The sequence below is a fragment of the Melospiza georgiana genome, chromosome 25 (assembly GCF_028018845.1).
Source record: "Melospiza georgiana isolate bMelGeo1 chromosome 25, bMelGeo1.pri, whole genome shotgun sequence".
NCBI classification, from domain to species: Eukaryota; Metazoa; Chordata; class Aves; order Passeriformes; family Passerellidae; genus Melospiza; species Melospiza georgiana.
This window is the reverse complement of record NC_080454.1, coordinates 4,909,766-4,923,032: the sequence shown is the minus strand read 5'-3', so window position 1 is coordinate 4,923,032 and position 13,267 is coordinate 4,909,766. Positions and strand designations below refer to the sequence as shown.

At 52.4% G+C, this 13,267-nt stretch overlaps 2 protein-coding genes across 2 annotated transcripts in view; one reads left to right on the top strand and one right to left on the bottom strand.

The window, feature by feature from the left end:
- Positions 1 to 13,267, top strand: part of LOC131093385 (zinc finger protein 850-like) — a 131,519-nt gene that overhangs the window by 40,776 nt on the left and 77,476 nt on the right. The window lies entirely within an intron of this gene.
- On the bottom strand, positions 4,780 to 12,138 carry LOC131093428 (zinc finger protein 239-like). Its single transcript, XM_058040593.1, has 2 exons — positions 12,073 to 12,138; positions 4,780 to 6,219 (listed from the first exon to the last, which is right to left on the bottom strand). The coding sequence occupies exon 2, from the start codon at positions 6,206 to 6,208 to the stop codon at positions 5,387 to 5,389; it is 822 nt and encodes a 273-aa protein (XP_057896576.1). The 5' UTR covers positions 6,209 to 6,219; positions 12,073 to 12,138; the 3' UTR covers positions 4,780 to 5,386.

The window sequence follows — 13,267 nt, the reverse complement described above, 5'->3', positions numbered from 1 at the left end:
GTTAAGGTTACCCAGTGGTATCAGGGTTTACAGGGCTAGGAAAACTTCTGAGGGACTGGAAACTTGGTGGATGGATAAGAAATTTTGTTAAAATAGCCTTATATGTATTAGGCATTGTATTATGTATTGTTATGCTTATCATTTGTATTTTACAGTGTGTGAAAAAATTAATAGATAAGTCACGTAAGAGTGTATTTTTGTTTGAACAGATAGGGGGAGGTATGGGGAATAAAACAGAGAGTACAGTGGAACTGATAAAGGGGCCTGTTATCTGAGGCCTGATCAAGCAGAAACCATGGGAAAGACAGACACAGATAAAGGTTCTCAGGGCAAGAAGTGACCAAGAAAAATATTGTGAGACTTAGTGATAAGATAAAGTTACCAGGTGACCTGTTGTCCTGAAGAATGTGTAACCAATGGGAAATTGTTACCAAAAATAGAGCCCTATATAAGCGCCATACAAGTCAAACCTTATATAACACCTGGTATACTCAATAAAATTGGCTTCTGATCTAAACTCAGATTTCCCCGTCTCTTCATCGTCAATAAGCCCTGTTGTGGGTGATCCCCGTTGGGTGTGGGGCAGGTGTTGGAGAGATTTTTTTCTATTCTCCTTGTGCTGCTGTGATTTGGTTGGTCATAAATTCACTCCCTGTGCCCAGGCTGGGTCTGGTGTCCCTGTGCCAGTCCTCAGGGTGGGATCTCTCCCATTCCTTTTCTCAATGCCCAGGCCTCTCCACAGCCAATCAGAGAATTTGATGAACAAGAGTCAGCCAATCAGAGAGAGCAGGTCTGATGACTCACCACTTGCTGGGCAGACCCACAGCACCCAATGTTCCCCACCTGGCCCACACCCTCCCTGCCCAGTCACACCCCAATCCTCCCTGCCCAGTCACAGGAGGTCTCAACCAGGTGCAAGGCCACGGGAAGGGGCTGTGGCTGCCACCAGCTCAGGAGCTCTGTGGGCAGAGAAAAGGGGGTGACACTGGGACTGGGGGCACTCACAGGGCTTCCCCGAATGGTGCCCCTATTTGTGTTGGTTCAAGTGAGAGCTTCTGGAGAATCTCTTCCCACACAAAGGACACTCATTGGGGCCCTCCCCAGTGTGAATGCGCCTGAGGGTGATGAGGGTGGAGTTGCGCCTGAAGCCCTTCCCGCAGTCAGGGCAGCGGAAGGGCCTCTCCTCTGTGTGAATCTGCTGATGCACTGAAGCACGGACAGACAACTCTTCAACTAATTAAAGTTGAAAAGAAGGGCATTTTATTGCAGCACTGGACACATGGGGAATCATTTCCAAATGCAGGTGCAAGGAGTTGCAGACTCCTGCTCTCTATATATACAGGAAAGGTTTTACATATCCAAGCAGTTTCTAAGGAGGTATAGTACATAATCATTACCTGCCCACTTTGTATTATAATCAGCTGAATACCTAATATGGCTGCGCACTTGCACTCCCTTAATTGGGTCAGTCGGATTTTGAAATGAGGGAGTGGGCATATGGGAAGAAGAAAGCTCTCTTTCTCATGGTAAACTCTTCACCCATGGCCAGTTGGCAGGACTTTTTGATCTGCTGATCACAATCCAAGCCTCTCTTAACTGTTTGATTATTCTTAAGGCAAGATATTTCTATGGTCTCTGCTCCTTCATAATTACTACATCTATCCCTGTCACTCCTAGCTTTACTTTTCTAATATATTTGTTACTCTTTAACTAAAGTATGTGATTTTCGCTAGTTAACTTAGCTTCTTAACTAATTTTAAAATCTTAGCTAAAATATGTAATCTTCTACTATCTCACTTATACTCCCAGCTGGCCCCTTGACTCATTCACAGTTTTCAATTATTGTAAATACATTTCCAGCTTACCCCTTGACTCATTATGATGAGATTGCAGCTGCTCAGAAACCACTTCCTACACTCGGGACACTCATAGGGCCTCTCCCCAGTGTGGATCTTGCAGTGATGGATGAGGTAGGAGCTCCACCCAAAGCCCTTCCCACACTCCCCACATTTGTAGGGCCATTTCCCCATGTAGATCACCTGAAGCCAGATTACATCTGAGCTCCAGAGCTCTGGCTGAAGACCTTCCCACATTCCAAGCACTTGTGGGGTTTCTGCCAGCCATGAGTTGTCTCCACCACCTCTGAGTTCCAAATGGATCTCCAGCTGCCTTCTGGACACAGGAGGCATCTTTCCTCCTCACAGCTCCCAGGGCTGCGTTTGCAACTCCTCCTTATATGGGATCTCCAGGGCTTATCCTCCCCATTGGATTCCCATGCCATAGAGCTGCTCAAAATGGCCTCTTCCATGAGGTTCTGCAGCAGGGATTTGCTGTCCCTGGTCTCTGTCAGCAGCTCAGTGCCTGGGGTAAGAAAAGGAAAGAAAGGGAGAGGAAGGAATGAAGTAGGAGGAAGGACAGAATGAGAAAGGGAAGGAGCTGTGGACAAGGACAGGATGGGATGTGCCTCTGTGCCAGAGGGAAGGGGAAGGAGATCCCCCCAGTTCATCCCTGGCAGGACGGCATTGGTAGTGGGGTTGTCCTGCAGCCAGGGGAAATGTTGGTCTGAGACATGGAGCAGAGGAGAGGGGGAAAGGGGCAGCAACTTCCTTCTCACCTGCCTCACGTCCCATGCCATCTTCCTTTTCCTTGCAGCCTCCTCCATCTCCATCCAGACAAAGTTTGGGATTGACAAATCCTGGCTTGGGGGAAAAACAACAGGTGAGACCCTTGCTCCTGCTTCCCAAGCCCAGCTCGAGCAGTAACCGCCCTGTTCACAGTCGGATGGGCCCAGACCCTGCTCATTTCCAGGTTTCCCCACCCCTCCAGGCTGCCGGGATCCCCCAGCTCCAGGATTGACCTTTGCTGCTCTCCTCACTCTGATGCAAATCAGATCCCCAAAATCAATGTCCCCCCTCAACTGGTACCACTGCCCCAGCCACTACAGCCAGTTTGCCACAGGAACCCTCCACAATTTTCCACAGGAGCATCAGCATCTCACTTCTGGGGCCCTGCAAGACCCAAACATCCCCTCCCCTGCAAACAAACCCTCCCAGAGATCCCCCGATGGATTTGGGGCGAGCTCCCCCTCCCCGCTCACCTGTGAGATCTGGGGGGTTGATGCTGCCAGGGCCAGGGGAGCTTCAGACTCAGCGGGCAAGCGGGAAAACCGTGGGGTTCTGCTGTGGCTCCTCCTCTTCCTCTTCCTGCTCTTCCTTTTCCCATCCTCCGCCTCCTCTCTTCCTCCTCTTCCTATTGCTCCTCCTCCCTGCCCACTCCAGATCTTCTTTTCACACCCTTCTCTCTTCCATGGCTGCAGCATTTGGGTGGAGGAAACCAGGGAACTTCCCATGAGCCCCCCAGGGATGGGCAGGGGGCTTGGGAACCCACCCAGTGCAGATCCATTCCCCTCCAGAGCCCCAGAGAATCACTCCAGGGATCAAGTGATGGGGACACAATGGGATCCCCACCGAACCACCCTTTTTCTATCCCATCCCCAACTTTTCCTCTTCTCTCCGATCATTCCCACAGCCCAATAACCCCTCCCAAGTCAATCTGGGGATCCCATCTATCTCCCACTTGGAATCCTCTTTTCCCCTGCACTCCTACCCCTTTCCCATCATGCCTTCAGTTCCACGTCTCATCCCTGTGTTTGGTTTTGGGGAATACAGGCCCCTCCTGCTCAGTCTCAAGGGATCACATCCCCTCATTCCCTCAATTATGGCAGCTCCTGGATGCTTTTTCCTGGGAGGAATCCCTGAGTTTTGGGACTTGTGGGATGTAGCTTAGAAGTGTGACAGCCCTCTCTGGCTTTCCCCTCCCTTCTGTGGTCTCTCAGCTGCCCCTGACACCCTGGGAGTGCTGGGATTTCCCTCCTGGGGACAAGGACATTCATCCCCTTCCAGGAGCCCAATGCCTGGCTGGGGCTTCAGGTCAGGGGGTCCTCGAGCAGCTGCCCCAGAACCTCCCCCTGGGTCTCCCAGCAAAGTGAGAGCCATTTGGCCGGGGGCCCCCAAAGGCCTCAGCAAGCCCCAGGTCCCTCCCAGGAACCCTCAACTCCCTCAAACCCAGCATCCCCCCCATGCCCTATAAGTTTCCCCGATGGCACCGGCCATGGCCATGGCCCACCATGTCCTCACCCATGGCTGTCTCCCCACCATGTTTCCATCCCTGTCACTGTTCCCCACATCTCCATCCATGCCCGCGTCCACACATGTCCCCATGAATGGCTATGGCCCCCTCCATGTCCATGTGTCCCTATGTCAGTCTCCATGTCTGTGTCCCACCATATCTGTGTTCTACCATGACCACACCCATGTCTTAGTTCAATGTCTACTTTTACCTCAAGATTAGATATTTTAAAGGGATGAAGAGAAATTAAAAGAAAATCAAGGCCATAATAATAGGATTTCAGTGTCCATGCTGGCTGAGGATCCACATGCTTAGGTAGAAGGCAAGAACCTTTTCTGGTGGAGTTCCTATCCTGCTGTCTCCAAAATCTTTTCCCCAGTTTTGCACCATTTGGCTATGGAAGACCCTCAGGCAACAGGAAATCAAAATCGTAGAATCCCTGAGGTTGGAAAAGACCTTGTCCTTTGGTTCAGGGCAAATTTGGGAGAGAACCCACAAAGGGGTTCCTCGAGACAGCAGATTCAATTGGCCCCTCCCCCAACTGATTCAGGAAAAATAAAATACCTTCTTGAAGAAAAGTGGCAAAAACTCTTTATTACACAATAAAACCTAAACAATATTAAACAATTAAACCTCTTGCTGCTATAAAAGAGAGACAAACTCACAAAGTTCCTCCATGGGCTGTAGCTTGGCTCACTCAGTCTCTTATCAGTCCCTCTGGTGCTGGAAATGCAACGGCCCAGGCCCGGCCTGGTGGGCCACAGGTGTGAGCTGCCAGTGCTCCCCTGGGTGTTCAGGCCAGAGCAGGTTTAAACAGGTTCAAAGAAAAGGGAAAAACCCCACAGTCCAGGGAACTTCTTTGCCTCAGCTAGCTAACAAGCATCATATAGTTCACCCTGAACATAACTTCAACACCATTCAGTACTCCCTGATGTCAGCAGAAGATAGGATTGAACGCAAAAGATTTTATGGGGTTGAGAGTCGACAAATCTGCTCTCCCCAAGGAATTCCCATTGTTGGTCTGTGTCCCAATGGATGTTCCTGCTGCTGCATTTATCTAGCTGCCCACAGGGAACCAGGAAGATGTGAAGCCTCCAAGCCAGGTGCCTTCCCAACACAGATCAGCAGGACCATGGATCACCAGGGCTCTGCCCAACACCATTGTTGGGGATCAACCAACGTGGATCCTCTCATGGCGGATGGAGCTGGAGAAGCACACAAAGCTTCTCCCACACTTGGGGCACTCGCAGGGCTTCCCTCAGTGGCGCCTCCATTGGTGTTCTGTCAAGTGAGAGCTCTGTGAGAATCTCATCCCACACTCCCAACACTCGTAGGGTCTCTCCCCGGTGTGGATGTGCCGGTGGATGGTGAGTTTGCAGTTTTGCTTGAAGCCCTTCCCACAGTCGGGGCAGCGGAAGGGCCTCTCCTCTGTGTGAATCCGCTCATGTTTGAGGAGATCGCAGCTCCTGTGAAACCTCTTCCCACACTCAGGACACTCGTAGGGCCTCTCCCCAGTGTGGGTGCGCTGGTGTTTTCTCAGGTCAGAGTTCCACCCATAGCTCTTCCCACATTCCAAGCAGCTGTAGGGCTGTTCCCCCGTGTGGATCACCTGGTGCCAAATCAGGGCCGAGCTTCCTCTGAAGCTCTTCCCACATTCCCCACACTCAAAGGGCCTCTCCCCAGTGTGGATCACCTGGTGTGGTATCAGTTGGCCCCTCTGCCTGAAGCTCTTCCCACATTCCTCACACTCAAAGGGCTTCTCCCCAGTGGAGATCCTCTGGTGCTGGATCAGGACGGAGTTGTGGCTGAAACTCCTCCCACACTCCTCACACTCAAAGGGCTTCTCCCCAGTGTGGATCACCTGGTGCTGCCACAGGGTGGGGCTCCAGCTGAAACACTTCCCACATTCCAAGCATCTGTGTGGCTTCTTCCTGACATGAGGCTTCTCCAGCTCTGAGCTCTGGTTGGGTCGCAGGATGCATTCCTTGCTCACAGGGGCTCTTTCCTCCCCAGAGCTCCCTGGGCAGGGTTTGCTGCCCCTCTTCATGAGGTACATTTGGGGCTTTTCCTCCTCCTCCATCAGGCCACGCCCTGGGAATGAAAAATCCTGGTTTAGGGAAAAAGTCAAGAGGAGAGCAGCTTGGACTGGGAATACCTCCATGCCCAAGTTCATGTGGGAAAGTCACTGGGCATCTTGTGTCTGAAACAACCTCCAAAACACCATGATTCAGCACAAAAATCCTCTAAACATCAAGGTGCAGATTAAAAAATTCCCAAATGTCAATATTCAGCAAAAACCTCCTCCAAAATACGGATATTCAGCCCTCACAAAAACAAAAGTACCAACATTTGCCCAATAAAGCTCAGAAACATCAAGATTAAACCCTGGTTAAAATCATGGATTCCCCTTCCCCCGGTCACCTGTGCTATATGGGGGCACAAAGCTGGGGGGGCTGGGGTGGGGCTGCAGACACAGAGAGGAATAGAACCGTGTGGTGCCACCTCTTTCTGCTCCTCCTCCTCCTCTTCTTCCTCCTACAACTCCTCCTTCTCCTGCACAATCCCACTTTATTTCCACACACCTTGGGACTCATCCAGAATTCCTTCCACCATCCAGGGCGGCGGAGTGCAGCTGAAGGTGCCTCACCCACTTTGGGGGATCGGCTCCCTTGGGGGGTGGCAGCACCGGGGATTGATTGGGTACCCGAGAGTGACCAGGAGACAAACGAGTGACACATCAGTGGGGGCTCTGAAGAGTCAGCAGGGAAAGAGCACTGAAAATCTCATCAGTGAGTGCACTGGGATCTCTGGGGAGTGAACATGGCAGGGCACCCATGCAGGATAGAAAAGAGAAAGCCGGGAAGGGGTCCTGTGCCAAAGGGACGATGATCCCAAAATATCTCAGAAGGGTCCCTTCGGAGAAGGTTGAGGGAGTTTGCACACTCCCCGAGAGGTAATTAAGAACTTGGACACCCAAGGGGGCAATAAGGAAAGCGGAGAAGGGATTTGGAGAACACGGGATGCATGGTGTTGGTGTGCTGGGAAGAGACTGGGTGAAGGGGAGTGTGCAGCAATACAGTTAAGGCAAGGAGCAGCAGGAGGATTCTATGTGGTAAGAAAAAGAGAAGAGGAGAAGGAAGAGAAAAATACTGAGGATTGGGATGTTTTTCAACAGGGTCTTAACCTCAACATTAGTCAGCTGATCATTTGTATCCCCGGTTTCCAGGAGAGGAAATCAAGGAGGTCAGGGTTTCAGGGGGTTTCTCAGTGGGAAGCAGCGGCAGCACCGGGCGCAGAGCTGCGGCACCGGGAGCACGGGCTGGGGGCCTGTGGGGAGCTGCAGGGCCGGGCCGGGGCTGTGGGGCAGCCGGGGCTCAGCGCCGGGCGCTGCCTGACCCCACCAGCCCCGGGCAGGGCCGGCAGCGGCCCCCGGCCCCCAGGAGGCTGCGGGACGCCCCGGCCGCTGCCCGGCCCCGTGGAGCTGCCGGCCCTGCCCGCCAGGGGCGCCTTTGGACACTGCGGCAGGACAGGGAGCGGCTCTGGGATACGGGCTGGGGAGGGCACCCTGAGCACAGGGAGGAGGAGCAAGGAACACCTGGGAAAGGCGGATTATAAGGCAAGGATCAAGATATTCTTTGAGTCGCTGGAAAACAAATGATTCTGCAGAAGCTTAGCAGCTGTCAGAGGATGAGCACCCACAGGCACTGAGGGGGGCTGCAGGAGGGGCACAAGAAGGCCCTGCAGCACTTGGGCACAAAGGCACAGCAGGTGAGTGCAAGAAGGGAGCAGCAAAAGGCCAAGCTGAAGGCAAAGGCCAGGGCACAGTTCCTACAGCCCCCGAGGGATCAACCCCAGGGCCCAAAGGGGACTCAGCACCCAGGGCACGGCTCGGCCACAAGCACCTGGCAGAGGCATTGCCCTCCTCGGCAGGGGAGAGCCCACCCAAACAGCCCCTGGCAAGGAACCAGGGCTCCAGCTGCAGGGCACAAGGACACTGCAAGCACAGACAGCAGCACCCTCAGCACCAGCAAGTCCACCCCTTGATGGACGTGGATTGGCAGGGCTGTCACAGCTCCCATCACACCAGGGACCCTCCACACTGCAGCCCTTGAAAACATTCAGGCAGGGTCTGCATTGAGAGGAGGCCTCTCCTGATGGACACAGGGGTCTCTCAATCCACTCTGAATCTCAGACCCAAGGGGCAAAACAGTCAAGGCATGGCTAAATTATTAAGGGAATAAGTGGGAAAGATGAGCAGGTATGACTTAATCAACCACTATTAGGAGATCTAGGGGATATGTTTGAAATAAATGAATTTCTTTTTCTTCCTACTGTGATTGCAATTTACTGGGAAGGAGTTGGTGGCTGGATTTTGATATTGTAAGAGGTCATACAGCGGCTTATGCTGCTGAACTTTTGTGTCAAATGTCTGGCAAGGCCTACGCTGAAGTGAAGCCACAAATGTGGGAAGTCCCAGGGAAAGAAGGGAAATTAGCTATGGAGCCTCATCAAATTACTTTGAAGCAATAAGGAAAAGAGGTTGCTTGTATTTAGTTAAAATCAATACCCTATTCCAAGAGAGGGAAGGAAGGGCTTACAGCTTATTACACACTACCTGTTAAAGGCAGGGTTTTGGAGCCAGGCATCACTCCCTACAACACTCCAGTCAACAAACTGGATGGATGAACACAAGGAGGAATCACAGAATTTTCAAGTGTTAAAAAGCAGATTAACTGAGGCTCCTGCCCTGGCCCTCCCAGACAGCGAGAAAGAATTTGAATTATAGGTGGATTTTAAACAGGGCCATGCCAAAGGAATTCTTGTGTTAAAATGTTTAACCCAGTGGCCAGAGATTGGCTTCATTGTCTGCAGAATTGTGCAGACACAGCTCACATGGGAACTGAGAGCTGAAAACTGATGACAACAGGAGGATCTCCTATAGTTCAAGTCTGGCATCAAGGTAAAGCTTTGACAACCAAAAGAGCCTCTAAATGGATGAGCAGGGCTTGGTCATTGCAGTATGAAACTTGTTCAATGGCACAGGAGGATTTAGAACTGAGGACAGGGCAAGGGTTTAACCCAGCCTCCTGTTTGAACACCCTGGAGAGGGGCTGGCAAGGAACCCACGACTGCACTCAAGGGACAGAGCTCCAGACCCAGGCTGGGAGAGATTGATGATGGGACATTCCCTGGCCTGAGGGAGAAAATGTGTTTGTGGATGGCTCTGCAAGGGCAGCAGAAGGGAAAAGAGCTACAAGACAGGCTGTTATTAAGGAAGGGCAATCAGACACAGCGCAGGTCACCGCCCCATGCTCAGTTCAACCCGTGGAGCTGTGGGTGCTTGTGAGAGCCTGGCACTGAAATGCCCTGAGCAGGAAGGCTTCAATATCTTCTTGCTACAGCAATATCTTCTTCTTCATCAGCTACCCCAGACACTGCCCCTGGCAGAGCTGGAGACACCTGGTCTGGAAAAGGTTGAGAAGGCAATCCAGGATTGTGGATCTAATTTACATCAGAGGGAAAAAAATGCAGGTCCAATAAGAAACCAAATACTAAAAACTACACAACTTGAAAGCAATGAACATTAAACCAGTGGATTTCTGTGGGTTTTGGATGGTATAAAGTTTAGGGAAAATCCAGTAAAACTCACGTGTCATTCAACAATTTTCTCTGCACACCTGGGCTATGTGTGGGTGAAATGATTTCTGTTGCACATCCTGGCCAGAATCAAGTAATTCCTTGACTTTTTAACACTGGAAATGTTGGAGAGTTTTGGCTCTTCCCACCATTTTGGTGATAAGATTACAACATTAGAATGGTTTTTTTCTTAATAATCCTTCTTTTGGTCAGTAGGGTTTGGGTCAGGGGTGTCAGAATCAATTTCTATTCTGCGGAGAAGTAGAGGCTTTTTGGGTATGTGTGTGCGTGTCTCTTAGTGATGGCACAATTTTGGTCTGTGTTTCTCCATGCTCACCTTTAGGATGCATTTGGAAAAACTGGAAGAGGTTGAAATGCGACGCTTTAACTCATAAACAGTTAACAGAATAGTGTTTAAAAAAAGGAAAAACAACAGGCATCAAAAAAAGGCAAAGGAAAATGGGTGGGAAAGGAAGAGGGGAGTCACCAGGTTACTGCCCTGGAAGAGAAGCTTTGGCTCTAGTCAGCGTGGAGAGGAGCTTTAGAAATGCAAATGAACACTGCTGGGCAAAGTGTGGACAATGCACCTGGGTCTCTTGCCTGGGGCAGGAATTGGGCTGATTCCCTCTGCCCCTCACCCCAAGCAGTGCCTGCTGGCACTGATGGAATTTGCACAGCTCAAGGCAGAGCCCAGGGGGAGGATATCTGACCCTGCAACAGAAACGGGTGAAGCTTCAAAGGGAAACAGCAAATGGAGAATGTTGTGAAAACTTGACTCTAAAAAGTGGGGAGGAATCATCCCTCTGCAAAATCCAACATGTGCTGTCACTGTCTATGTTATATAGGGTGGATTACAGCATGGGGGGTGCTGCTACCAAAAGTTCAGGAAAGCAGTTGGGAACCCAAGTATTTGATGTTTAAATTACAGAAAATTGGCCAATTGATGCAGCCCTGGCTCCTGAGGAAGTGCAAACAATGGGAAAAACATCAACGCCAACCAGAACAAATCCCACAACACCATGGACCAGCTCCTGGGAACTCGAACCAATTCATATCAGGAGCCACAGAACACATTTCTCATTTCCATGGCATCATTAGATTTCAAGCTGTCCTCAAAATAATAACTAACCAGACAGCTCCAGCTCCTGACCTTCTTGCTGACCAATCCACTGAAATGAGGAACACAACACTTCACCATGGGATGGGATCAGATCATCTGTTAGCAGAAAAAGGAGTTTCTGGAAAATTCAATGACTCAAACTGCTGTCGGCAAATAGATGACAAAGGAAATGTGCTGAAACAGATAACAAAGGAAACAAAAAAGCAGCTCATGTTCCGGCCCAAACGTGAAAAGGTTGGCAATGGGACACAGTTTTGTGGCTCCCTGGCAGACCATGGGTTAAACAAATGCTTTTTCTCCTCGGATGTGCTACAGCAACTCTCATCTTTGTACCATGCTCCACACCTTGAGAGTGCAGCTCATTCAGCAGGTGAGCGAGGGGATGCAGACGGCAGCCAGGCCTCCTGATCCAGAAACGGGTACAGAAGGACAGGGAATGAGGGCACTGAGAATAATCCCAAAACCTAAGAAGACTTAGTAAGGGAAAAAAAAAAAAAATCACTGAGTGAATCTGTCTGGAGATTGGGTCAGGGACTTGTAGACAAGGAAGGGAGAAACCACCAGTTTCAAAAAATTTTACTAATTAACATGGACTGCTCAGACTAAGTCCTGTTAGATTCCTGAACTTCCAGGAGAACAAAGACTTAACAGAGCAGTGAATATCGGCTGTTCTGCATAAGTGGGGGTGCACATTAACGAGGACATGCTGTTGGCGGATCGAAAGTCTGAACCTTCTAAGTACCTCAGCCAGTGGGCAAAGGGAGAGGGAGATGAGGCCGGGAAAATGAGGATAAAAAGGAGGCTGCGAACTACAACAGTGGCAGAGAGTGAACGGCAAATGCCCCACGGCCTCTCCCTCTGCTCAGCAATAAAGTCACTTTTACAGGACTCCTCTGTCTCCTCTGGGCACAGAAACCTCCGGCCACGGGAATTTCCCCGCACAGCCCCGGGCACGGGGCAGCCCCCTCTGTCCCAGCCACAGCAACGGGGCCGAGCCAGCGCTGCTCCGGCAGCGGCTTCTGCCGAGGCAGCGGCCGCAAGGAGACCGCGGGCAGCCGCTCCCGCAGCGCCCTCACGCCAGCGGCAACACGGGCAGGACACGGCACAACGAACGCGCCCGAGACCCCTGCCGCCCCCGAGGCCCGCAGCCAGCCCCGAGCCCCCGCACAACCCAACGCGGCTCCCACCTGCGCTGCGGCCGCCTCCGAGCTCCGCGGCCGCCTCACCGCGCTCCGGCCGCTGCCGCCGCTCACGGGCCCGCACACACGCTCCCACAATGGCGCCGCTGCCCAGCCACGGCCACCCTCAGCCCGCCACTGGGACCCTGCTCCGCCCCGCTCCCACCAATCAGCGTGCCACAACCACGACTGACGGCACCATCGGCCAATCCTAGCCAGGGGCGGGCTCTGCACATGGCACAGCCCCGCCCCGCGCTCTCAGGGCCCCCGGGGCTGCGTGAGGGCAGAGCCGGAGCTGAGGAACAGCCCTGGAACGGGCCCGGGCCCGAGGGGATTGAGCTGAAAACACAAACAAACTTCTCCGCACCTCCCGCCACGACTTTCCCGGCACTGCGGCTTCGGTGGCTCCGGCTCAGCCCTGGAGCCTCACTTCTCGTACCCCTAATTAGGAGCATCAGTGCATACCTTTGATTTCCCTCAAAAAGGAAAAACGGCTCAAAACCTCTGTGGATGAGTGGGGGAGGGGAGAGATTTCTGCCAGAGAACTCCAAAAACTCAGAGCAGGATAATGAGAAGTAAGTGGAGACCCTTAAATGCAGCTTTTCCCCACGCCTCCCTCCTTCCAGCTGCACCTCCTACCCCGGCAGTGTCGCAGACAGAGAATGGGGCCGGGCTCAGTTCATGCCCCGGGGCTTCTCCCTCTGCTCAGCGACAGGAGTCGTTCCCCTGCTGCACCCTGGGCTCTCTCCCACCGGAGACTTCTCCAGGAACTTCTCCAAGCTGAGTCCGTTCCACGGGGCACAGCCCCCTCCAAGTGCTGCAGCGTGGGTCACTGTGCCCCGGGGTCAGTCCTGCCAGGACAGGCTGCTCCAGCGGGGCCCTCTGGCCGCGGGGTCACAGCCTCCTCTCCGGCATCACTGTGCTCAGCGTGGCTGCTCCGCGGGCTGCAGGGGGATCTCTGCATCCCCATGGATCTGCAGGGAGATCTCTGCATCCACACGGATATCTGCATCTGACACTGCCATCTTTAGAGGCACCACGAATAGGCTGAGCTCTACCTGAAGCTCTCCTCACATTCCCCACACCCTTCCCAGCACAGGGAGGGTTTTACCTCCTCACAGCTCCCCAGACTGACAAGGAGAGGAAGAGACAGGGAGAAAGGAAAAGAAAAAGGCAGAAGGAGAGGAAGGAACAAGAGGGAACA

Bases quoted from the DNA above. Each gene is read 5' to 3' on its own strand.
- LOC131093428 (XM_058040593.1), bottom strand. From the start codon at position 6,208: ATGGAGGAGGAGGAAAAGCCCCAAATGTACCTCATGAAGAGGGGCAGC.